This window comes from Coturnix japonica, chromosome 12 (assembly GCF_001577835.2).
Source record: "Coturnix japonica isolate 7356 chromosome 12, Coturnix japonica 2.1, whole genome shotgun sequence".
Taxonomy (NCBI): domain Eukaryota; kingdom Metazoa; phylum Chordata; class Aves; order Galliformes; family Phasianidae; genus Coturnix; species Coturnix japonica.
This window is the reverse complement of record NC_029527.1, coordinates 2,705,468-2,732,603: the sequence shown is the minus strand read 5'-3', so window position 1 is coordinate 2,732,603 and position 27,136 is coordinate 2,705,468. Positions and strand designations below refer to the sequence as shown.

Below are 27,136 nucleotides of genomic sequence, written 5' to 3'. Positions count from 1 at the left end.
GTCTCCTAAATGTTTTTGTGTTACTGGCTGTTCTACATTTAACCTATAGGTTATAGACTGAAATGGATCGGTAGAACTACATCTTATGCTTAAAGATGTACAAATATTAAGCTTATTTTGTTAATTCTTTCTTTAGAAATGACACAGTGGAATTTTAGAAAAGGAATCTTCCCAGCTATACAGCTAGTGGCAAGAACTGAGTTGAAATGAGAGGAAGCAAAAGCTTAGAATATTATTTCCTCTTAGCTTCTCCACTGCCACCTTGAATCTACTTGCATAAATCCTTAAAGCTTGTCTAGCATGTAAATGAATTGTGTGGATGATAGCTCACCATCAGCAATGCTTTGAGTCTTCTAAACACATTATTAACAGTTAATGATTTCTAATTATGGTTTCTGCAGCAATTAAGTTACTGGCTCGTTTTCAAGTATTAAATCAGAATTTTTGCTTCTCCCTGCAATGCTCACATTGGAATACTGCTAGGTAGCAATGACAGTAACAGTCATTTATACATACAGAATGGCGCCTGCAGCACAACCTGCATGTACTGATGAAGTAAAAATATTTCTTGCTGGAAAACTATCAGGATTAGTTTTCTGTAAAGCCTGCCACAAATCAGGTCACTTCATCTAAACTCAATTGCAATCTGAAATCTCAATGATTTGAGGGAAAAAAAAAAAATAAAAATCAATACTTAAAACAGCAAGGAAATCTGATGTGAAAAGGACTTTAAACAGCTGTAAATGCTCTTTTCTATAATTAGAATGTGATATGTAGCCACAACCATTCTACATTACACTCTAAAATTATAACAGCCTAATCAATTGTTGGAATAGCTCAGCAGGGAAGTAAGAAACACATTATCATTTGAAACCTTTAAATCAAGCTCGCCATCTTTTTAAGTCACACATTACAAGTTACCAGATTTACAGCAGAACTTGCTACATAAAATAATTGGTTTTTGATAGGCAGAGGCCAAACAATGACTGCAATAGCCTATTTCTGCAAAGCTCATAGAAGATTTACTATTTGAAGGAAATAAACCGCTTCAGTAAGTGTTTCCAGTGCAAACTGCATAGGTAACTGTTTACACAGCAAAGCAATATTGACACTATCCTAGGCTGTTTCTGTAACCAGGAGCTACTACCTTTATCAATAAAATTGGAGTTTACAGATTGGTACAAATCTTGGAATTCAGACATAAAACTAAAGCAAGTTATGGATCTAGATTCTACCATTATGCACCTTGATTTTCATGGAAACTTTTTGTACTGTTTGCATAGCATTGTCTACAACAGGTTCTTAGTCTATGGCTGTGATTGGATTATACTGAACCTGCACTTAAATTTGTAAAAGCAATTGCTGACCTTTTAATTACACAGGCTGAGGCCTGAGTTTATATCTTCACCTACATCTAGAAGAACCCTCACTTGAACCTCACTTCAAAAATTTCTCAGCTCACTACAGGTAAAAGAAATAAAAAAAAAAAAAAAAGCAAAAAAAAAGCAAAAGCTCTAAAGAATGATCTCACCACTTTGCCTTAATAATAATAATGCTCAATTATTAAGCAGGAAGGTTTTCTTGAAATCCCTTAAGCAGATTTTCATGAAGTCACAAGAATATATCCTAGAAATTTCTAATGGAAAGCCTTTGACTACTCATCACCCAAATTTCTTTTTAGGAGATTCATTCATTAGGATTTATGAGAGTTATGAAAATACATATATGCATGCAGACAGGCACTGCTAATGCAGTGAACAAATCTATTTCTTAAAGCAGAAAGTAGCCTCAGCTTGACAAGAACCTTGGCTTCTACCTGTCTGTTATCACAATTTGGGATGTTTATACTTATAGAAACCAGTTTAGATGAAGATAAAGTGGTTTAAAGCTACTAACACAGTCCCAAATCTTGAGTATGACTGTAAAGACTTTTTTGTTTGTTTGTTTAAGGTGACTAGATAAATCTTGCCCAGTACTAGACAACCTGTAAAAATCATCTGGATTTACACTAGAGATAGAGCAGTTTTCCAGCCTAATGGATTTAGCAGATTGTGTTTCACATGCATAGACTAGACACGAGAAGACCAAATCTCAAGCAAGCGCTCCATTTCTCTTGGATCACTGAGACTTTGGGCAGAGCTACATCCCACAAAGAACGATATGTAGCCTTAAAAATACTGCATGTCTGGAATGACAGTGCAAGCAGTTATCCCCTTCTCTAAAAGGGTTTTTGTGTGTTTCTTTTTATTTGTAAAGATCAGTCTAGATCAGTCTAGATAGCTTCCTTAAGCAGCACCACACAGCCATGAGCTAGCAGAAGACAAGTAAAGAGAAGGAATATTAAATCTCACTGTGATTCTTTTCAAAATAGCATATAAACTCTATCTTCAATGATACCTTTATCCATGCAATAGGGGAGAGAGGAGTTGCTAGTTTTGCCTGGGTCTGCCTTGCATTTGTATTAATAAGGCTCTAAAAATGCTTAAGAGGACTGTTTTTCTGCAGGCTTAAGTGAACACTCAAGAGCCATATGGGGAAAACAAAAGACCACTCCTGACATTTATTAAAAGGGTTGAGCTATTTATGTGTCATCAGGGAAACATTCATTGATTTCACAGAGATGAGCTGGGTAATGGGATTCAGAGCTTTACAGTTGTAGCCAGTAAGTCAACTGCAGGTCATTAAAGGCAAAAAGAATCATCTAGTTTCTTTACCACAGCATGTGAAGCTAGGTTACTTCACTAATGCAAATCTCACCATGACCCCATTTTTCAGTCACCTCTTCCAGAAGTGCCTCAGACTGCTGTATCTAGGAGGTCCGTCCCTCTGAGCTTCCTACTAGTATCAAAAGATACTAGAAATAATAACGCAAATAATGCTACACAAAGAAATAGTTATCTATATGCCAAAGTCTATAGTGGGGTTCAAGTTAAAGGAGAAAAAGTTGTGCAGACTCAGCAGGTTCTTGTAGCTAAAACTTTCTGTAGCACTTTGACATTCTGCTCTGCTGCATGACACGTGAAAGTTAACTTGCTATAGCTCAGGCTTGATTAGTGCTTGCTGGATTTTCTAGTTATGTGTATTTGATGTTAAATATGTCTCTTTCACAGGCCAGCTAAAAATGCAACTTGGATATTATTTTGCCCTCCTTTTGCTGTGGAATCCAGAGCTCTGCAGACTGTACATTATGTTTTATACAGAATGTGTGAGCATTTGTACTTTTGAAGTAATCTGAACATTGAGGGAGGGTCATCCAGTGGCATAAGGTTAACCCAATTGTGGCAACATACCGCAGATAAATCTGTTTGCATGCTTCCAATTTATAAGATGTCTCTCTCCACAACCCTGTAAGTAATGTTGACATTTAAAAGAAATTTATTAACTGAAGTTTTCAGACTGGGAAGTCTAAAGTAGAATATTTAAACTGATTTAAATTAGCTACACAGCTAACTTGCCAGTACCGAGAAAAGCTGAACTCTGTGATGGAATTTGTGGATGCCTAAAAATTCAAGGATGCAAATCTAGTAGCTATGAAAATCCCAGCTTGTTGGCTTCAAAGATCACTTCAGGACAGCCATCTTGTTGAACTCCTGAATGTACCTATTGGCAAAATAACTGGATGCTCTCCTGGAAGTTGCACCAGCTCAAAACAAATCTCTTCAGTGAGGCATATAGTACTTCAGGCCCCTCAATTAATAGTGATTTCGTTTGATATGTGCTCTTTCTGCCCTTGTAGGGCTCAGTCTTTAGGAGAAACTGACACAAACTAGATCACAAAAAAAAAGTCTCACTGGTGTAGTTTTATTTTTTTTAAAATGAGGACTAATGGAACCAGAGTAACTACAGGCATAAGATATATATAAACACATTCATATAATTATCCAGAATTAGTTTTTCAGTAATTTTAGAATAAGTCAAGACATCAAACTACACAAGTCTCTACTGCATTCCACTAGCACACATCATGATTGTTTGGAACAATGCAGTTGCAGAGGCACCATTTTCCTTCTATCTTGGCCTCCAATTGCTTGTCAGGCAACTAGAAAAACCAAAATGAGTCCTAAACTTAGAACAAGAGTCCAGTTTTAGCATCATGATAGAAAATGAGATGAAACAAATCCAATTACACATTGGTAGCATCTGGGCATTCAGTCTACCATACCAGAGGACTGACACATGTGCTAGACTGTCTGGTGCTACTGAGAGTGAGGTCACTGGAGATCTAATTCTTAATTCAAGGAAGAAGGAAGGGAAGAAGTATTCATACGTGGTGAGCCCTGGGCAAAACAAGTGCACATCAGGCAGAAGTGAAAGCTGCCTGTGCTGAGCATCATCCCTTCTAAAAAAGATCCACTGTAGTAGCAAGACAGAGCTTGTATCAGACGCAAGACTGGTGAGATCCTGAAAAGTAACAGCAAGACACGCCAACATATTTCTCCATCCCCTCTTCTCTACCATGTTCTTGGCATAACATAAGGGGGAAAAAGTGGAACAGATATTTAGGGGAACAATAAAACCATTCTTTTTACTGATAAATGTGGTTAAAAAAAGGGGGGGGGAACAGAAAAGAGTATTTAAAAAAAGAATAAGGTCATCACTGTTAACTACCCTATTTATTTATAATTTACTGCTCCTGACCTGCTCATATTCACATCTCATTCTCTTTGCTGCATATGTTATTCTTAACATTTACTGCATAATCTTACTCCTGATGGGAGATCACTGGAAAGAAGCCCCCAACTGTAGATCAATACCTTCATTCTCAAAAGAAAAGAAAAATATCATAAATTCAACACAAAGTTTTTGGTTCTAGAATGCCAAGGGGCAGAACTCCATGCTGCTCTCTTAGTAGAGAATGCTCTGGCTTTCAGCACATTCACAAGCAGCCTTGCGCATTCAACACACAGGCTTAAAAACCTTTTTTATATGAATCAGGATAAACTAAAGCCTCTTCTAAATAAAGAGCTATGCAGAATCCAGCAGTATCAGAAAAGCTATGGGTTTCCATGCAAATTTTCTCCCTTCACTCATCTTTTAGAGTTACACATCTGTAGCAGAAATGAGGACTGAATTCAGTTGTCTGTATTTTGTATTACACACAGAAATGCAGACAAAGTAGAGACTTTTCTGATTTGATTAGATGAAAATAAAACTCTCATTCTCTACATGTGCTTGTACATACATAACCAATACCATTATTTACAAGTGACAGCAGAACTTGTGTTCTGTTCCCATCATTCTGCAGTAATGCTGTGTTGTGTAAGCAGAAGTGAGCACAGTGGTAAAACAGGTACAGGACAGCATAGCACAATTAATGCTCTACAGGCTCTCCTTTGTCTCCTGCTTTTCTTCTACAAGTCAGTTCAATGGTGCTAGAGATCTGAATTTCACAACATAAACATAGCTTAACATACATTAAAAATATTGCACTAAAAGTCAAAATTGCCAGAGCAATTGTAAACATTTTCAAAAGCAAACATTGCTCAGACAGACAAATCTTGTTGTGACACGCGCCCCAAAAATAACCATGGCAGACTTAGAATTTAAATCTACATAAAGAAGGTTAATGAACCAGGAAAATTGTACTGCACAGGAAGCAAATGCCAAATATTGCTCCTAGCTCTTTCTTGTGAGTCAGTGGCTGCTGTGGGAAAGGGGGTACTAAAATAAATAGTACTGCATACTTAGTGCAGTTGGAACATCCCAAAATGCCATGAAGCTGTCAGTCTGCATGTCAGAACCAACGTGCAGACTTGTCTGGAAGAAGGAAGAGTAAATTCAGAGCTTTAAATAGCTAAATAGAACCAACTTTTACAGTTGTTTATTAACATGAACAGAAGGAAGGCCTTCTTATGATTACAAATCAGACTTTTTATTCAGAACTATACCGTAATTATCTCTTCATGTGAAATTTGTAAGGAATACATATTTATGTTTAACGAAAAAAAAATAAAAATAAAAACAATCCTAGTCAGAGGTGACAAAACAATTCAGCTTATTTGAATATGCTTAGGGCTCTGTCCCAGCATTAAACTTAAAGCATTAACAGTTTTTTGAGGGAGGTGGGAGAGGAGTGGAGAAAGCCAAAGAGCAGTTCTAACTGATACTGACAAATTTAACATAAGCAATGCAGCTACTTCTACCAACTTGTAACAGTTTTCTACAAGTCTTCACATGGCAACTCAACATATTCAGCTTAAAAATAAAATGATTTTAACCTAAAAGAGTTTAGCTTAGATATAAGGAAAAAAATCCTCAGCATGAAAGTGGTGAGGTACTGGAACATGTTATTCAGAGAAGCTGTGCATGTCCCACATCTGGAGCTGTTCCGAGCCAGGCTGATTAGGGCCCTGGGTAGATTGGTCTATTGGGTGGTAACCAGCCCACAGCAGGGGTTGGAACTGGGTGAGCTTTAGGATCCCTCCCAACCCAAGCAATTCTATGTTGCTAACTTAAAGAAAATTCAAATTAAATGAGTAACTGCATCAAAAATATTTCTTGCTGAATTCTAACAGTGCTGGGTGCAGGACAGTATGGTTGCTCTCTTACCTTGAGTGATACAGCCGACAGTTCTTATTTCATCTAATAAGCAGAAAGCAGCAATCCTACAATAGCCATTAACCTTGCTGTAGGCATCAACAACCAGGACTATCCACGGAGACACTAGCAATCCTGAACCCAGAAATTGCTTTGGAGTATAATTACTTATGTGTAGGAGGTCATCAATTCCACATTCATTATGAGAATTTGAGGATTACAAATAATTATTTTAATTCTAAACAGCAATTTGACAGCAAAGGTCTTGAGGAAGCTTGGAAACAATCTGCTGGATCTAAGCCTAGTTAACACTTGTTGACAGCTGCAGTGTAGGTATGCCAGCCATCTCTAGTAGCATCCTTTGACAAGACACCTTCAGCAAAGGCCAGTAACCAAACAGCTCAATCACTCTGACAGACTGTGTGATTTACTTACACAGCTTGTTGCTAAGTGCCTTACCATAAATATTTACAAACACCTCCTACTGTGGCTTCAGAAGATAAAATTATCACAAGAATTCAGCTCAGATAGGCTTTAGTTGTGCTATGAGTCTGATCACCTCAGACACAGGTAAGGGCAGAACCATTTCAGAGGTGATCACACCAGCAGTGTTTCTTCAGGTATTAGGAAAGCCACATTGTGGCATTTGCTGCCTATTTCCTGTTAAATTGATTCTTTGCTCAAGATCTGTCCGTTCAGTGCAGTGTTCAACACTTTATTTTCTCTTCTCTGTTTAGCACTTCATTCCAATTTAGTTTGCCCCCAAAGAAAATGACACAGATGAAATTTTGCTGGAGAAGACTAGCAGCTGCTTCAAACAATACATCTTGCACAGAGTAATGCCCTTCTGAATCACTGAGAAAAACCCAACACTACATATCCACCTTCTTCCTACAGAACATGTTATGGGTTGTCATTCATCCCTGAAGCACACATTACTCCCCATTATTTTCAAAATGAAAACCATCGCTGTCACGCTGAGATAAGTAGCTCCACAGCAGCACCTCCATAAGACTTTGAGAGATATTTTTAGAAATAAATTGTGATATGCCTTGTCCGTAAAGAATATAAATGTAATTCCACGTGCCTCTTAGGCTGTAAAGGAAGCTGTTTGCTCTGTGCGCCCAGTTTTGTTGCCAAGCTGAGGGGACAAGGAGATTTCTGCTGGCACGTGCTGCCACCTACCGGTATGGAAACCAGCTCTTATGGAGGAATGGGAGCTGCAACAGAACCGGGCGGAACTGCGGAAGGACCCGGCAAAACAGGATCTGAAGCGCTGCGTTTTCACTCTGAGACAACAGACCACCCGTCAAGTATACGTAAAGAGGTAGAAAGAGCCAGCGATGGAGATCACCTCTATTTACTTCCAGCAAGTAGTATGCAAGTTGTTTTTATGCTATCTTGTAGGATCATCAGGTTTAGAGCAATTCCAACCAAAAGGTGTCCCCACTGCACCGCAGAAGTACCATTAGGAGATACCTTTCTGGAGCACCTAACAGCTGAGGAAGCTGTTAAACATTCTTATTCTAACCCCCACCAAAACAAAAGAAACCTTCCCCAGGGAACGCTTCGACATCACAATCATAGCAAAGCACCAGGGCTGCAAACTACAAAAGCTGTTTACTCGTTTCAGTTCTGAAAGTGAAGCTTCAGCTAGGAAGAAATCCAAATTTTAAGTCAAGTTAAAAAAGAAAGCAAAATCTGTTTCAGCTGGCTCGATTTGAATGAATGGTAGCTGCATTCCCAGGTGTGGGCAGTACTAACTTCACTGAGATTTAGCATTTCCTGGGCAGTTCTAGTAGTCCATGAAGGTACCTCACTAGTTTTTATTTTAATAACCATTCTAGAGTTACAGTAGCAGATTTAGTAACCTCAATACTGTGTTTTCACTTCTTCCTACCTGTACCCAAAACAGAACTATTAACTTTCAGTACAAAATTGCCTAACATGACGTTTGATTTTTTTTACATACAAGAGACACAGTCTATAAAAGCACAGATAGATTAAACTCCTTCAGCTAAATACATAGCTTGAGTTTACCACATCTCTACACAGTAACTCAAAGGACATATCAGTCCATGCAGACTAATAATGTGTAGCAGGATTGTAGCAAGCCAAGTGTGATGGTTCCCAGCATAAACATGTAAGAGTCTCATATTCAGTGGAAAGGTTTCTAAAGAGATTCAGAGTAACTTGTTCAAAGGATTTAAGTAATTAGGAATTTTAAAACAGTAACAGTATTCTAGTACTTAAGATAGGCTTACAGTTTGAACATTGCATGGGTGAGGTGGTGGAGAAACCTTGAGGGATTGGATTTATCAGAGGCAGAAGTAACTGAGAAACAACCTGCATTATTCCGTTAGTCCAAATTCTACAAAAGTTTTGCAAGCTTAGATCAACAGCACACACACAAAAGCCTCCAATACAATAAGAAAACCTACAGACCAAATTTGCAAGCTACAGTACCAGAAAAAGAATTGAGACAAAAGTCTGTCATCCAACTCACACTGCACAACTCCAACCTGATGCATCCTTGAGGAAGGTAGAAGTAACCACAGGCAGCGCATTCATGGTATCAGCTCCAAGTGAGAAAAAGATGTGTAGCACCCAACAATCATCCTTCATATTTCAATTATATTCCTTTCCCTCTTATTCCCAAGAAGTAACATCACCTTACCTCCTCTTCTACTGCTTTCCTTTTCTTTCTCCATCAGGGCCATCATGTGCTGTCAATTAGTTTTAATTAGTTCAAGCAGCCAGTAACCTCCAATAGCATCACTTTCTGCTGCTTCTACTGTAAAAGCAAAGAATTGCATTGATGAAAAATGTGTAGAAGGGGAACAGTGATAGCCATAGGAATAGTAGGCACTACAGTTTGGGGAGAAGTATGTACTAAAAGAACCCCAAAAAACTTTCCATAATATCTGAAGCAAAATCTTGACAGCAGGGACTTTTAAACCTATCATGGGTTGGCTTTCTGAAGAGTATCTAAAAATAGGTAGATAAATGTACTCTGCCTGAGTAGCTGTGGTTTGCTCTTTTGAGCATGGCATAGCTTAATTGCAGACAGTTTTTGGCCCTTTAGGAAGAAAAGAGGAATGATTCATTGGCATGCAGTATGATGGGTGTTTTCAATTATGTATAAAGAGATCAGCTAGAGCTCTCAGATTTCCTGATAAATTGTTTTACAATAAAGTTTAGGAAAGGATGCTATGGCTCTTTGTGTTATAGTAAGTACTGGGAGTTGGCTGACTGACTATATCAATAGCAAGCTGATAGAAATTGAAAGCATATACCGATATATTGTCACCATCTATCAATAGGAAGGGACAGCTACCTTCATGCTTCTCTTCTTGTTTAATTGAAATACCACAGTAGCCAGGACCTTCTTCCCACAAGAAACATCTTGTGGAAAATGGGCCTGACAGAGGTTTCTAGTGTATGTTATAATTGAGATTCCTCAGAACATTCAAAAAAATGTGTTTTTTGCACTTATGACAGTGCATACACTTCTGTTTACTGGTATCAAGGACAAAGCTCAAGGCAGTGCTCTTCACAGGGTGGACAAACACAGGTGATGGTCAAGGCAGATGAAGATCGCAGGTGCACAAATTAGGTTGAAAGCCCAAGCAGAGCATTGTATAGTCAGTGTGAGCAGGGTCAGCAAACAAAACAGGTGTGACTGGAATTCAGATGAGCTGAAGGAGTGCTAGACATGGCTGACATCAGTTGCAGCTCACAGAGAACAAAGGTTAAAAAAGTAGAAGTTACAGATCCTTTTAAAATTAAAATACTTAAGAAAAGAGATCTGCTACTCCCCCCTCTAATTCTCAGCTTTAATCATATCAATCCATAACATATACAGCAGCTGGAAGATGGTATTTATCTTGCTGCAGTGCCTCCCTTCAGCACTAATATTGGTCTGGCCAGGTAATAAACATAATGGAAAGATACAGGGAACTAAATGCGTATTTTTATTGGGTGAGGTTTCAGCTAGATTGGTTCTTGAACTGACTCTCTCCATGGTTCTCCTAACAATGCTGCTGAAAAAGCAGGGTGCAGAAAAACGCGGTCATGAGAGGGATGAGGGGCAATATGGGGGTATTTAGAAAGTAGTGGCTGATCTGCACTTTTCCATGTCAACATGGATTTGATAAGTAAAAGAGACATTAACTTGTGAGATCAGGATGCTTCAGTTTAGTTTGTTTCAGCCACAGATCTATTGCATAACCTAAAATGACTTAATTTCCTCGTTGATAAATTCCCAATTTAAAATTGAGGGACGCATTTCTGCTCTAGCAGTATAGTTGTGCTTATTTCATTTGTCAGGTGAGGGTCAAATAAAACACAAAGATATAAACTAAAATACACAGAATAAGTTTTGCCCATTTTCTTTAATTTTTAAAAACAAAAAAAAAAAGTATGAAATTTTGTGCCCTTGAAAACCAAACAATCTTTCTTTGTTCAAAATGTTACATAAACCTTGGAGGTTACTGGTTTTTATTGTATTATTTAAAATAATACCGTGAATAATACTTCAGAAAAGGGCAATACTGCTTCTATCACATAAAAAAATGATCACAATATAGTTGTTTTCTGCATTTTCCACCTTCATATTGTTTCAAAAACAATAATAATAATAATCACAGTACTACTAGGAAATTTGCCCTCCCACAGCCACCCTCCCGAAAAAAGAAATCTAATTAAAAAAATATCAGTAAAGTGTTAAACAAGTCAGATATTAAATGCACACATTTACAAGCACAGCATATTAGCAATACAGTATAATGCTTTAGACCATGTCAAACCACATGTATGTGTATAAAGCTAGTAGTGAAATGGTTCATAGCAGCAGAACAGGAAGCATATTCCATACACAGTTCCTGTGGAGATATTTGGATGAGTACTACAGTTCAAGGTACTAAAATGCACAAGTCAGGGTTTGTATTTTTTTTTCTGCTACAGCAACACGTGTTATGATTTAAAGGGTAATCTTGATTTGTCTGGGATTTTCCTTGTGTATCTAATGGGTGGCCCAGTAACCAGAGGGGGTTCCACCTATTGGCACATTTTGCTGTAAACATTCATAAAGATAACTTCATTGAAATCAAGGCTAAAGTCCAAGCACAACCTAATAGTGCATCTACATTCTTATCCTTAAATGAAAAGAGAATGGGTTGATATTTACATCACAAGGCTTATCTGTGATTTTGGTGTCTTAGGTTTTGGGTGGAGAGAAAAACTAGAAATAGGCACCAAGTTAGAGATATTTATCACTTATTTGGACTTAGGAAAAATTATACATAGATTCTGGAGTGGAATCTTTTCATTCAAGATGTAACTTGCAGTCACGTCATTGTATGTTCTACAGTTATGTAACTCAATCTGGAGTTTCAGTTTTGGAAACACTTCTCTTCCAGAAGTGTAACTTCCTAATTGGAGAGTGATTTTCATTAGTCACCTACAGTTCTGTATATCAAGCTTAAGACACCCCCTGAGCTGGCCCAGCATTCATAAGATGATGGCTTTGCACTGTAACAAAGGCTGGCTCCTTCAACATGTCCTTTACTGGGCACCTAGTGATAGATACATGCATATTTAAGCAAGACTTTGAGTAGTTGCAGTGGAATTGCGGTAGAAAAGTTTTTAGGCACCAAGAATACTAATAAGGTGAAGTAAAACCACAGGCTTATCATGCAGCCATTAAATGAAAAAGGGATGGGAAAAGAAATAATTGTCCAGAAATAACATTTTGGAATAGTGGCTGAAGAAAAAAGAGAGAAAGAGAGAATCAAAAGTCTATTTGGAGACTGTGACACTTGAAGCTAGCATTTGCTTACTGCATGGTAAAATTCTATCAGTCGGATTCATATAAAATCTGTACAAATCACCTCTTGGAACTCTGGGAGAAATTAAGGAGTGATTTTTCTAGTGTTCCACTAACTAAATTCCTGCTGTAACTCCAGTGCATGCCTCAACCCCATACAGAGTACAAGAATAAGTGCCCAGTCTGAGAGTTTTTAGAAAGTACACTGAAAATCAGAACAGCAATATTGTGCTACACATCGTGATTACAGGAACCCTAATTTCTTTTAAGGGGAATGACCAGACAGACTGCCAAATGCTTGAAGAGGCAGAGGCCAAGGTATGGAGAGCTCTAAACCTGATCTTTTTTTCTTTTCCTAAGAACATCTCTGCACACATAGAGAGACCTTGACCTCCTCCTGCTGTACAAGCATAAACACATTTCACTTCAGGGGATGGGAAGTGTCAACCGAAATGAAGTACTGGCTACCCAGACACTAAAGAAAATGAAAAAGCTTTAGAAGTCTCCTGAAGCGGTACATGCTATCTTGGAGGGCATTAACTTACAAGAAAAGAAAGATTTATAGCTCTTAAAATATATATATTCTTAATCTTCAGGGAAAAACCCCACAGCAACTCAGAAGTGGAACTATCTCACAACATTTTCAGGCCTGTTGGAAACAGATGGAACATGGAGGGAAGGCAGTAAAAGCAGTTGAGTTGGTGCTTCCAGTCAGCTTCACAAAACTTGCCCTGAAAGAGGAGCTTTGTTAGGTGCAAAACTCAGTCTTGCAGCCACGCTGGCCCAGAGGAAAGGCCAAATCAATACATGGTGTGGTGCAAAAGCCACTGTTCTCAGTTGGACAGGCTCCTGCTGGTTTCAGTTGACTTCGGGTACAGCCCACTTTAGACAGCTCTAATGTAACAGCATTTAACATGTATGTTAAATAATGTAACAACATATCCTCAGTTTCTTCCAGTATAAACAAAAGGACATTCTGGTACTTTTTATATACATACATTAAAAGCTGAAATGGTCTGAAATGCCTGGAGATTAAAATGCATATAGCTATGCAACATCACGCCTGCCAGAAATCAAAGTAGAAAAGCTTTACAGCACATTATACAGGTCTCTCTAATTTCTAAAAAGCATTTACTGAAATTACCATATTACAAGAAGTCATCACTAACATATCATATAATACTATTTCTTTTTCTTTTACATAGTCATTACTTATATAGTAATTTTTAAAAAATCACTTTTAAACAAGTATACAATTTTCACTTTAAAATTAACTGGTTAATAAAATTTTGTGCAAAACAAGCCAGCTTCTATAATTAAGTGAATTTATTTATTTTTATACAAAAAGAAAAAAAAAGAAAAAAAAACCACACAAAAAAGAGTTCTTTCAGAAATGTGTCTCCTTTTCTGTAATGGCTGAAATGGTGCCATCTCCTTTCAGTTTGGCGTCGCAGTCATTTATTGCTGCAATGTAGGATCTTCCTCCAAGTTTCCCTCTCATTTTCAGATCCGAGCTGGGTGTAATCAACTTCCTGAATTTCTAGAAAATGCAAGAAAATGGAAATCATTATCTTTTTCCTGCTCAGAGCATTTCTCAGACAGCCTGACTTTAAAGCAGTCTTTTGTTGGATGTCTCTCTTCTCGTGGCCCTGTTAAAGACTGCACTGCAATTCTTTTCACATCACACCAGACCAAAGGATAGAGAAGGAAGGCGAAGACAAACTGTAACTGGGGAAGGTGTCCAGCAAACCTATGTGAGTGTTTGCTATTCAGCTCCTGAAGGAAAATCCTGGAGACACAAACATCAATTATCAAAATCTTGGAAAGAAGACTAACTTGAACGAAAGGCTAGTATAAACCTTCTTGACTTAGCTAATGTTACAGACATTTTAAACTTCAAATTCAGAAGGAAAAACAACAGAGCAGATTAGAGTATTGGTTATCTACCATGGGCTCAAGCCTGAAAAGCAACATGGAAATTCCAAAGAAAATAGAGAAAATACAGATGCTGCTTTCCACCAAAGACAGTACCTGGCTACAAGATTTAAATACCATTGGAACACATTTATGGAGCCTACCTGAAACAAAGATATTGATTTTCTGATTAAACTGTTCATAGTCTTATGCAAGCAAGACCTTCCATTCCAACTTCTCTGCCAATATTGCTAATCTGAAAATCTCACCTCTATGAAAGTGCCTTCTGCCTTCCAGAACTTAATGCAGATCCACAAAGGGATACAAATCATGGAAGAGAGAGCCATCAGCCACCCTATGCCATAGCCCCAGTCAGGATATGTATATACATTGTTATACTTCAAAGGCTTGTATTTCACCAGGAAAAAAATGAAGATTCCCTGAAATAAGCAGAGAAAAATATTAGCAATATTTGAAATAGCACTGCCTGTCTAACAAGAAAATGATTGTTTTTAGGCAAGGACAATCTCCCTTAAGGTAGGAAGCAGAGCTTTACAGTAGAAGAAAAATAAATAAATAAATAAAAACAATCCAACACAGCAATATATTTTTCTATGTACATCTGAAATAATGTGTCTCATCCTTCCACTGAAATTAACAACCTTTCAAGCTTTAATCCTATTTACCCTTCAGTGACAATAAAACCTGCATTTTGAAGGCAAACAGCACCTGGGCAAAAAAGATTAAGTTTTGCTACCATGAACCAGCTGTGATTAGGTGATACTCTCCTACCTGTCACAATGAAAAATGAAAGCCACAGTTGTCAAAGTTGCTTTAATCTGCTGTCATAACTGCATTTCTGCAGGCCAAATCTTTTATCCTCTCAGAAGCTCCAGTGTATTTGTATAAATTAGACAGGTGTATAATTAAGCAGTTTAGGCTTCCTAAGTTTACGTAATACAGAAAGTTACCATGTGCTTACTCCAAAGTGGAAACAGGAGTGCACAAAAGCAAGTGTCATTTTCTTCACTTCTGAGGTTGAGAAAAATAGTCAGGAATTTTCATAACCTTGCAAATGGAGTAAGTGGTTGAGCTCAAGGGAGCCTGGATCTTCAGGTGTTCCGATGTCTGCACTTTTTCACCTTGCTGTCACTGAAGTTTTAGTATCTAATATTCTATCTTTTGTGGATCACATTTATGGGAAATTTCATCATGTTTCATTTGCAATTTAGTTTCTTTTATGCAGCCACAGCAAAGTGCCAGAGTAGGCACCAGTACTTTCAGCTTCTTCCTTCCACTTCTTCATGCATATGAATTGTATCTTTTGTTTATTCTGATATCTAAGCCAGAAGGAAAAATGTGCAGACTTCTTTGGGTTATGTTGAGTCACCCAAAAAGAGAGGAGGAAACAGGAGGCTGGAGTGACAGGGAAACCTACACAAGTTTGGGGAGTTTGAGTTATGCTTGGTAGGCGCAGACTGTATTACCGAAACACTGAAGGAAAATCTCTCTTATACTGGCAAATGTTCACTTAGGCCTCTGAGTTTATCTTTTTCTATTGCAAAGATTCCTAACAATTCACAGAACACATAAATTTAGCAATTTTTAAAGATTCTACAGTGTATTTGCACTAAAACAAACAGTACAAATCAATAGGCATTTTTCTCAACTCTTGAACTATTAACAGCAGTAAACTTCTCCAGTTATTCACAAAAAAATGCCATGTATCTAAAACAAGTTGCTCAGATATTCTATACTTACTGCACAAATACCTGGAGTTAAGACCATCCAGCACCACTTAATCAATGACAGTGGTTTATACCCAATCATATCCTCAATGTTATCATAAAAGCGATTGCTGCCTGCCCAAAAAAGCAAAGCAAAAGAAGATGTAGAATGTACATGCAGAGGGTTACAAAGGTCAGCATTTAAAACAGAACTGACAAATATGTGTGTTCTGTCAAAGCTTCAGACACTGAGGCTGCTATCTCTTTGTCTCACGCATACAACTGTCTTTTGCTCCACACTTCTGGCAGGGCTTGCTGCCTACACACATCAGACAAATATCAAGAGAGAATAGTGGTGGGCAAACTGTCAGACAAGAATGACTTCTGTCAGTAACAGTTTGAGTAGGCCCAGCTGAAAAGTACATATGCTACAAACTCATGCATGAATCCTTAATTAGCCAAGGACACGTGATCTGAAATTCATATATGCTTTACAAAGTAAAATTCTTAGTATTGTGTGTGTAAAAAACTGCTTGAGGAAGTGCCATGAACATGCCTGGAACTGTGCTGGTTTTCTCCTGACTTTGCTGACAGAAGCAGCAGAGTTAGGAACATTACTATGTCACTTTCGTGTTAGTGAGGCATGAAATCCAAGTGGGTTTTTCTGTGAGCGTCAGATGTAGAAGACAACATGGCCTGCACAGGCATTTTGTGAGAGAAGGACTTATTGCTAAACCTAATTCCTAAGTGGCAAGTGGAAGGTGAAGGTCAATCCCAGCAAAGGGCAAGAAAAAAATCCAGGAGAAAACATATATTTAACTTTTAGTAGGGCTTGTGTGTTTGTTTTCCTTGCTGAAACAGAAAACTTCATACATACTCAAAACCACAGCAATTTTTTAGTGACTCACCATAAACCCAGCCTATGCAGACACATTCAAAGATGGCAACAAAAAGAAGGCACATGCCACTAGCTGCATAGTAGTCAAAGAGCTGGAAGACGTACATTCCACCCTGGAAGACAGATACAGAAAAAGGACAAAATAAACAACCAAAATGAAATGTCATGTTGGCAGCGATGTGAATAATTCATAACAAATATGTCCTTAATTACACAACCAATCTGTTGGTTATCTGGCAATCTTCCTATCAAAGTTGCTTCCTTCTTGAAAAAAAGAATATTCATTTTTCACTGATACTTTTTGAAGGATCTTTTGTTCCACAGCACTTCACATTATTCCCTATGCCAACTGAATACCATACATTTGCTTTAAGGTAGTAAACAGTGTACCACAGAGAACTATGTTTCACTTGTGTCTGAAACGCTGTCCCACCTCCATACCATTTTTCCTCCATTTCATTAGTTGTCACATAAAAGCTGTAGATAACCGCAGGAGATTTTGATTTCTGGATCTGAGCAGAAATATGGTTTTCTGTTTGTTTTTATGTCTGTACCACTAATACCTAAAAACATTAATTAAAATGTTGGGAAAGAAGGCAAAATCTACAGCTACCAGAACCTCCAGTGGCAGACTGCAAAACAAGTGATTTGAATATAACTCAGACTTTCAGCTGCATTAATTACACGGGTCTATCTTAAGTGATAAAACATGAAATAACAAACATCCTGACTCCAAGAAAGCTTTCTATTGTTTTTTCAAATTATTTTAAAATAGTCATTTTTGCATTTCCAAAAATCAGAGCAGCCAAAACCAACAGCATCTTAAGTGAGCGCAGAATCCAAACACAGTGCGCACTTTGTTATCAATGGTCCTATAATTTTCTGCATGATGTAGTACCGCAGTACAAATTAGCATGAAAGAAAGTATATATGCTCAAACAAGATGTGCTTGTCCTGGTTTTATCATGACATTTATCATTCCTCATCATGACATCATGGAGCAGGCTATTGGGTGCTGGAGCACAGTGCACTGTGGAGCTGTACTTCCTAGGTCCTGTGATTCTAGCAGTCTCAGCTACTCCTCTGTGACAGTCTTCTACTTCCTTATTATTTGAATATGACTCAATTACTTAAATTGTCACATCTATCAAATACACTATTATTTTCTTCCTTTCCTCTATTTTTTCTCATTCTTAATCAGAGGTGTTGAGAGCTGGCTGGCTTTCTAGAGTCTTTGCCTCTAGGCAAGACAAGAAGAAAAACTATAAAGCCAAATTAATAACATTATGGAAAATCTGACTAATGTAATATGAATAATATTATACAAATCTACATGCAAGATACTTAATCTCTTATGCATTCAACACTGAAATAATGAGATTCACAGACCATTTCAATCAAAACAAATCTTATTTCAGCCACTGCCTCATGTTCACTGTTTTAAGAAGGTAAAGCAAAAAAGAGGAAGACTGTTTATATAAGTCACACTCTAAAGGAAGCACTGAGCAGCAGGACAAAAATCCTACCACGAAGCAAAAGCTCCCAGAGTTCTCCCCTAGTCTGAGCACCATACAGAGTAATGACAGATTTGTGAATCTGTGAACCATGAATTAATGGGATAGACTAACACCCTAAGAGATTCTGATTCAAAACAGCCCGAAGCAAACGCTCTGAGCTGTTTGAAAAAGAAAATAAATTCTTTTTTTTTTTTTTTTCCTCGTATCATATCAATTTCTGCTTAGAAATTGACTTTACTGATGGACTTGGCTCAATGATATAAAAGTCAATCACATTTTAGGGTTTTTTCACTTCATTATCTTTTCTTATTTTTTCATCTAATATGTAGCTGTCTTCAGATTGGTCTGAAGTAAGTCAGCTGAAACCATTGTCAGTATATCCGGTTGGCTGGTGCAAAGCAGATGGAATTTCCTTGGCTATGTAAATTCATTTGGGATATTTCCTAAACTCTAAGAACTGGGTTTTGGAATAAAACTGAGGATACGTTTCAAATGTTACAATTTAGTTCATAACAGTCTCAAGGATTTTGTCTGTAGGTGTTGAAAAAAGAACATCTTACCTCAGTTAACATTATTAGACCAATGAAATATGACACAATGGAAAGGCCAAGAATCAACAGTTCTCTTCTGTAGCCCCTTCGGAAAATCTTTGGATACATATCTACAACAGCTGTCACGAGGCTTTCAACACACACGAACTAGAACAAATGATAAGAAAGTACAAATAAAATATGTGTCGCATCTACTCTTGGGATTTGGAGTTGCTACAAAACACTTCTAATATCCCTCTATGCTTTCATCATTGAGAAAGACTGAATGATCCCTGAGGACACTATAAACAGAAGCTCAAACTAAGAGGAACATCATTTCAGAATTAAAAAGCCTGCAGCTATGGATTTCCAGTCTACCACCAGATTCAAATATTTGAAGCCACTAATATTATCTCAGATTTTTTTTTGCCTTGTAGCAGTTGGATTGCATAAAACTTAAATCTTTCAAACATTGCATGAATGAGACTGAAATGATGTACGACTTTTGTAGGAATGCAGCAGAACTTCATTCCAAGGAAATTGTTTCTTAAAGGTGAAGTTCTTTCCATTTTACAGAAAAGAGAAATTCCATAAAGTTATTAAATGCCCAATATATCTTATGAGGAAGGGGACAAACTTTCCTTCTACCTTTAAAAATCACCAGAAAACCAGAGACCTGAAACCTGGCTCACAGCTCTGGAGCAAGGTTTTTAAAAGAGTCACCATAGTGAATGCCCAAATATAGACTATATAAAGCTGAATTGAGGCTGAAGCAATGCCTTTGGTAAATAACAACAGAATTTCTATTGTCACATAAATGAGAATTAAAATAATAAACTTGAACCAATGGCTTTAAGCAAGGAATTAAGTCAAGAGTTCATTCTTCCACAAAGGATAAATCCTATTTAAATCAAGGATAATGACACACGCATACAAAGAACCCCATAAAAATATTAGAAGTGTGTTTATTTCATACCTGACTATCTAGTCCAAGGAAGATGAGCATCATGAAGAACAAAGTTGCCCACAGAGGAGAAAGAGGCATCATGGTAACAGCTTTAGGGTAAGCAATGAATGCTAGTCCTGGTCCTGAAACAAAAGAAGACAAAGAAAACAGTTTTATACTTGTGTACTGGATCTGGCTGGGAGTAATGTGAAATTACATTAAAAATTACATTAAAATTCACACAAATATTTTAAATGCAACATTTTTGCAATAGCAAAAATACAACACCATTGGTAGCTTCTTAAATCTGCTGAATTACCATTTCTCTTAGCCCATACTTCTCCTGTTCTCATTGACCTGTGCCCACTTGATGCTGCCAACATCTGTGCTGTAGCAGGTTTTCTTAAAGTTAGCCAGCTTTTACAGCAAGGACACAAAGATATTATAAGGATGATAAAGGCTGTGTTCCTGCTGCAATAACTTTAGTGAAGACCTGTCAAGACATTATTGCTTTTCCATTTAAGCCAGTATTTACAAGCTCCTATAATTTCTAGTGTTGCTGTAGTCTTTTAATCTTTTTAATATAATTTCAGGATCAGTATAAGCCAGTTATCTTGAGAGCTTTGGGGAAATATAAATATTTTTTTTCATGACAGTATCAGAATAGCTCTATTTGCTTTGTGGTTTTCCTGCTGAATTTGAAAAACTTACTGAGAGTCATTTCTCTTTCTTCCTGCTTTTTTTTCTGTTCTTTATTTTTTTTCTGTTGGATTTAAAGTCACGCCAAAAGATTTTACATCGGCAGTGTTAATAAAGAACTATTAACTTTCATTGTGCTTCTAACTCCAAGTGATAGTAATGCAAGTTGGAGAGTTAATTTCTTGTAAACCTAGGCCTTTTTGTCTTTCTGAACATAAAGTAAGAACTTTTTTACTTAATCAGCCTGAGTAACTCATTGTATGTGCTTGAGAGATAAATATACATTAGGAGAAGGCATAAGCAGTATAGACATTGAAAATCTGTGGTTGGATAGTACTTCTTAAGAAAGACTTGAGATGACTTACAAATTTTTTTCCAAAAAGCTGTAAGGATTTTTTCTCAAATAGGTAAGAACTCTTCATATGTAATTATTCAAACATACTCTAACAGGTAACTTTTAACAGTTAACATATCCATAAGACATAACACAGACTAGCTGTTCTGACAACACTGGGTATTTCTGTAATCAGAAAACTGCTTTTGGAACTTACCTGATTCTGCAACTTCTGCAATGGGAACACCTTGTTCATAAGCCATAAATCCAAGCACTGAAAAGATAGCAAAACCAGCAACAAAGCTTGTGCCACTGTTCAAGCAGCAGAGCATGATGCAGTCTCTGAAAATATAAATAAGAAATACTGCAGTTGCCAGAGCCTGGGTTTCTTTCATAGAATGAGCTGTAAGATTAACAGTACCCCAAGCTGCAGGAATGGGCATTAAACTCTGAATAAGATCCCCCATGATAGTATGCTTAAGAGAAATAAGTCAGGCATAAGCATTTACAGGAAGGTGCCTTCATAGCACCTTGAAAAACAGCATACACAGTCTAAGAACTTAGTCCAAAAAGTGCCTAAGAAGTAAGCAAAGAAAGAATGGATAGAGACACCATCTCTTGGATTCATCTAAACAACATAGGACAATTAAAATCCTACAACAATGATTACAAGTCCAAATTGAATAAATACTTCTTTACCTAAACTGAAATTTTGCAATTATAAATTCCTTGAAAAGCATAAGAAAACTCTCCTGGAGTAATGTGTGACCATCCCTTGGAGCTCAGAGAAGTGTCATTGCTCAGCCTGTTTTCAAACAGCACTTCAGGCTTGACGAATGACGAGACTGGAATGATTTATTATAACAGACGCTTTTTAAAGATGGTTTGCTACAAGAAACAGCTGTGTACTTGGGAAAGTAATAAGCTAACCTAGATACCTGAAGATGAATTATGATCCTAAATCACTGAAATCACTGAAACACAACCCAAACTTATAGATCTATAAAGCCTATACTTTAGCCTGATTAATTCATTTATGGCTATAGCTCTGAAGCAAGTTTTCATGCTAGTTATTTATGAGAAGGACCTTGAAAGATCTAACAGGTTCTTCATCTACATCTTCAGTAATGATTCCCATCTTTGTCACAGTTTTGTAGTGACTTCTTGAGAATCAAAGGCATATTTCATGTTTGTCTATTCCAACCACGGTCCTATCTGGCCAAACATCTTCTGTAATTTTCCCGTAGTATTGATTTTTAGCTTGGTATTTTTAACCTGTGTTGGTGTAGGGTTTTTTGCTTGTTTGTTTTATTTTTTATTTTGATTTGTTTGTTTGTTTGCTTTCTGTTCTGGGAGGGAAAAGTGAAAGGGAATCTGGAATCACTAATTGACAAGCCACTGACATTGTGAAAGCAAGTGCCCAGAACCAGTGGAAGGAAAAGAAAGTTTATCTAATTTTCCATCATTTTTTATAAGTATCCTTGGTAGAAAGGCATCAGAGTGAGACTGAAGTCTTAATGGATTTCAAAAGATGGGAAACAGTCAAATTTTTATGAAAACTTTACGTTCTTCCAAATGAATGACAATTACCTGAATAATTCAGGGACTCCACCCTCTATCTTCACCTCACCTGACAGCCTGAATATGCTGGAATTTCATTCTGCCTTCTTTGAGGATCTGCTCTGATTAGAGAAAACCTGTAGGGCTTTTCACATCCCTGCAGTCACTTCCTTGTCTATAAGGATTCTTGAAAGGCAAATTCACATTCCTCTTTTAAACTTAGAATGGAAGCTTTATCAAGAGCACCTTCTTCCAAATGTTGTCAGTTGCTTAACAGCAGGTGAAATTGCTCACTTTTTATCTGCACCACAGCAAGCAGCAAGGAAGCCAGCTCCTGAACTGTAAAAGGACTTATATGCAAAAATTACTTTGCTGAGGTGCAGTCCCCAGTACCACGATGGGGAATTGCCCTGTGCCCAGCAGGGAGTTGGATCAGTTCTATAAATACAGAGCACATGAAGCAGGAACAAGAATATTTTTCTCTTCTGTCTACAGAGACTGAAAGTAATCCTTTCCTTAAGGATTTCTTAGCTTTCTAAAAATTACAGGAAACGTCTATACACTTTTTTTCTTTTTAAGTATGTGGAAAGCACTGCCAGGTCTCTGGTTCTGCAAAAAATGAGTTCACTCATGTGAGTGGTTGAAAGAAAAGGGAAATACCTCAGAGTGAAGCACTGTGGATGCTTCCATCACTGGAAATAAATGTAAAGCATAGAATGCATTATTACCTGTAGCAGTTATTATTATAGTTGTTGTAGCTTCCCAGGGCTGTCAGGCACCCAAGGCATATCGCGTAAGAGAAAAATATCTGTGTACCAGCATCCACCCACACCTAAAGACAAAAAGTAGGGTGGTTAAAAGAGGTCAGGAAGGAGTCATAGTTAATCTATGCAGAGAAATTGTATCTGGCAAAACTTTTCTAAGTTGCAACCTGAAAAATGATACATGTTGTGAGTTAAACTCCTCACTCCTCCCTAAAGGGATAAACAAGAAATTGCTCAACTGTTCTTCACACATTCAAACTAACCTTAAGTAGAAAGAAACATAGAATTTCTAGAAAAAAATTCACATTGAGGGAAATTTCTTTAATGGTTTTATTAACATTGTGAGGTATAATTTTAAGTTAAATAAGTCAGCTCTATTTGTCTCATTCTCAACTGATATTTTTAAATTAAAATGCAATAATTTAGCATGAAGAAAATAAAGACAAAAGATGAGATTTATATGTACTATAGAAATAGATAAAATGGGGAAAGAGAAGACAGCTTATTTGTGGAAAGGTGATAGGTCGCTGTACAGTTAAAAAAGTCCTGTGGGGCTAATCAAATAAATAAATTCATACTACCAGTGACAACATTTGTATCCCAAACTGATCAAAGCACTGTGCTGTAAATCATCAAAAGAGAAAAGAGCATGAACTGACACAGTACAATTATTGTCCTCACAGCAACCGCAGAATTTATTTATTTATTAAGTTTTATAAATTTTATAAATTAAACAGATCATTTCCTTAATCGTTTCGCTTAATTTTGGGTGGAATATTACAGGCGATGATCATATGCTTTTAACTTCTGTATTGGCTGTGAGAGTGATGTATAGAATCCACACCTAGATAGCTGCGCTACTACTTCCAACCCAATAAGCTCTCACTCCTGACTCCTGAGATGAATGAACTCTTTAAGACTTTCTTGTTTATGTTTGTTTGTGTTGGTTTTTTTTTTTTTTTTAGAGCTTTTCAGAGAAGTAACAAAATGCTGCTTGGCTGATTACCAGAGGCAATAGCTACATAGACATTAACTACTTCAAGTTTGCAACAGGAAGGAGATCAAATTTTACTCAGGTATTGACTTCACGACTGTACTAATAATAGTAAACTAACCCTCATAAACATACGGAGTTGATGTACTTGTTTTGCATCTGATCAAGTTTGGTTTCTGGAGTTGCTGAGGGTGTTTCTGTTTAGGAATAACATTAAGATCAGATTTGATTTGCATCAATGGCTTAAATGGTTTCATTGCTGTCATACTGAATAAGATACAGCTGATTACATCTCAAAGTTTCACCACTTGTTAAGGGAATAACTGCACAGAGAAAGCCTTTTGACTGACAGCCTCTTTAACAAGGTTGGAAGCTCCCAAAAAGCTGCAAGTAGCATAGGTCAACTGAAAATGCACGGTCTTCTTGAGCATAAACAAAAGCTAGGAAACTGGATCAGCAGATGTAGAATCTGCTGTTTCCTTCCGTTTCAGTCTTTGCACAATGTATTGTTGCAGTGCATTGTACAGCACTTAGATGAGCATTAGCCTTTCCTGTTGGCATACGCCAGCTCCCCAAAGTCTGATTATTCCTGGGACAGCAAGTCCTAGTGGAAATGGGGTCAAAGAGGAATTGTACTCTCAAGTGAGAAACTCCAGAGCTGCTTGAGAACAGGAGCACATCCCTCTGGAGGTCCTGTACTTAGTTAAAATAAAACACAACAGATAAAAATCTGGCCTTAAGCGGTATCTTTTCCTCTAATGAAAACAACTGTCCTTTAAAGACAGTGACATCTGACTGTGAATCAATATAAAAACAGTGGGAAATAATTCAAATTAAATGCTCTGTATTCAAGCATTCACTTATTTATAGGCATCGAATCAGATTGAAAAGCCCTTTGTATTTGTTGCACTCTAAGATTTCAACGTAGAAATTCCACCAGAACTTGTGGTTAATGTTTAAAAAGGCAGGAGGAAGTAATTTCATTTGCTGCAAAGAATAATAGAATCAGTGTAGCCTTGTTTGAGTTACAGACTCAGAGAGCCAATGAGATTTGATTTGTGATTACCTAATATTTCAATTTTAGGTTTCTGAAACGGCAAAAACATCTACAATTGATCAAGGAAGAGGCAAATTGGGAAATGAAATCAGGAATCACAGGTAAGATTTTGGTAGCTGGAAAAATACAAAAAGGTCAACCCACCTATTTTGTCACAAGCCTAAGATGTCGACATATCTAAGATGACATAATATCTGCCAGCAGCAGATCTTAATCTTTCATAAACTGTACCTCAAGGAAACGTCCTCATGAAAACTTCTACTGGGTACAGATGGCCCCTGACACAGATACCACTCAAATCCAGGCACCATCCATCTGGCTTACAGCAGCAAAAGCTTTATTATTTATTTCTGAGAGCACTGAATCGTTGTAGTGCATTAGCTGGGTAATTTCATAATGTCTGGCTTAGACTAAAAGTTGTAACGTTTTCCAAGTATATGGAATGAATGTAGCAGTATTCTGCAGAACAATGAAATTCTGAAGTACAGAGACAAAAGAAAACACTGCCAGTAAACTGCAATGCAAAGATTTTGGAGCCAGCAGCTGGTGAAAGGCTGGGACAAAAGGAGAACACTTGTTCTGAGATGTGACTGGGCTCAATGCATTCCTGGCGTGAGCAAATTCCAGAGGAAAGAACCTATACCAGGGAATATCCTGTTCATGCTTTATAAACTTAAGGACTTTCAAGGTACTTAGTGAAATATAAGTCAATTCAATAGTATGCATTCATAGATTTGGGGGGTGAAAATATTTCAGTCTTCCACTAAGTCCTATTTTAAAAGAAGTAACTGTTCTTATTTTTCCTCACCTCATATTTTTAAAGTTTCCAGGCAAAACCAATATTAAAGTATAAGAAACTTTATTTATTATAACTTAATATTAAAAAACCGCTCACAAATGCCAAAGGGTCAACCTTCAATGCCTTGTGCTCACAGTTTGCCTCTGGGCTACAGCTGTTTTCCTGACATGCCAGGCCCAGCACCAGTTTAGCAACAGTAGGGGTGAACCAGAAGAATGCAAACACAGCACTGCTCTTCTTCTGATTCCTGTGCAGAAATATTTGTTGCTGCTTCCTGGTAGGGTCAATGAGCCTATGTGATGAAACTTTTGGCCCAAAAGGAGAAGACACTGCAAAGAAGCAGTTGTTTGTTTACTGATATGGAGAATTACGTTTTGCAAAGTCCACCCCTCAAATAGCAATATTCACAAATGCACACGCCCATGTAACCTTAATTCAGTCCTCTTGGGTGTAGGGCTAAAATTCAATCTTCACTTACATGACAACAATACTACTTCAGAATCTGCCCAAGGAGAACATTAATGAATGAAGAAGAAAAAAGTAGGATGTGTAGTGTAGTGACGACAACAAAACATTGATCCAGATGTTTGCAACCTTTTAAGTTACATTTCACAGACAGTACAAAATCACTGTAATGATTCCACTGTCAGGAGGCGCTCTGAATAGCTTTAAAAGAAATGGCTGATCAAAAAGAACTACTGCATTCATGCACAATCTACTCATCCACACGTAGCTGAAGCAATGATCAAGCATGATGAGTACTTTTGCATTAAATAGATCATGTACACTGCTTATCTTTCTTTCCATGACTTATTCCTGTAATGAACAGTTAACAGCTCTACTAGAAATGAAAAACACATAATGGCTGCTCATATTTGTACACATTCTTAAGTTGCTTGCTTATTTCTAACAAAATCAAGGGAATTAATTTCATAAATATGCATTTTTTTTTTCATTCTTTTCCATGAGACTGAACGCTCGCTTCAGCTGCAAAACTCAAAGCATTCTTAACTACAGAGTGGTTAATGACAAT

At 37.3% G+C, this 27,136-nt stretch overlaps 1 protein-coding gene across 1 annotated transcript in view; it reads right to left on the bottom strand.

The window, feature by feature from the left end:
• Positions 1-10,912: 10,912 nt before the first annotated feature.
• Positions 10,913-27,136, bottom strand: part of SLC6A11 (solute carrier family 6 member 11) — a 55,642-nt gene continuing 39,418 nt past the window's right edge. The window contains exons 8-15 of the mRNA XM_015874825.2: positions 23,218-23,321; positions 21,147-21,271; positions 19,927-20,039; positions 18,981-19,118; positions 16,914-17,016; positions 16,040-16,140; positions 14,548-14,718; positions 10,913-13,904 (exon numbers count right to left, since the gene is read on the bottom strand). Coding sequence (XP_015730311.1) covers positions 13,752-13,904; positions 14,548-14,718; positions 16,040-16,140; positions 16,914-17,016; positions 18,981-19,118; positions 19,927-20,039; positions 21,147-21,271; positions 23,218-23,321 — 1,008 coding nt within the window. The 3' untranslated portion in view covers positions 10,913-13,751. The remainder of the gene's footprint in view (positions 13,905-14,547; positions 14,719-16,039; positions 16,141-16,913; positions 17,017-18,980; positions 19,119-19,926; positions 20,040-21,146; positions 21,272-23,217; positions 23,322-27,136) is intronic.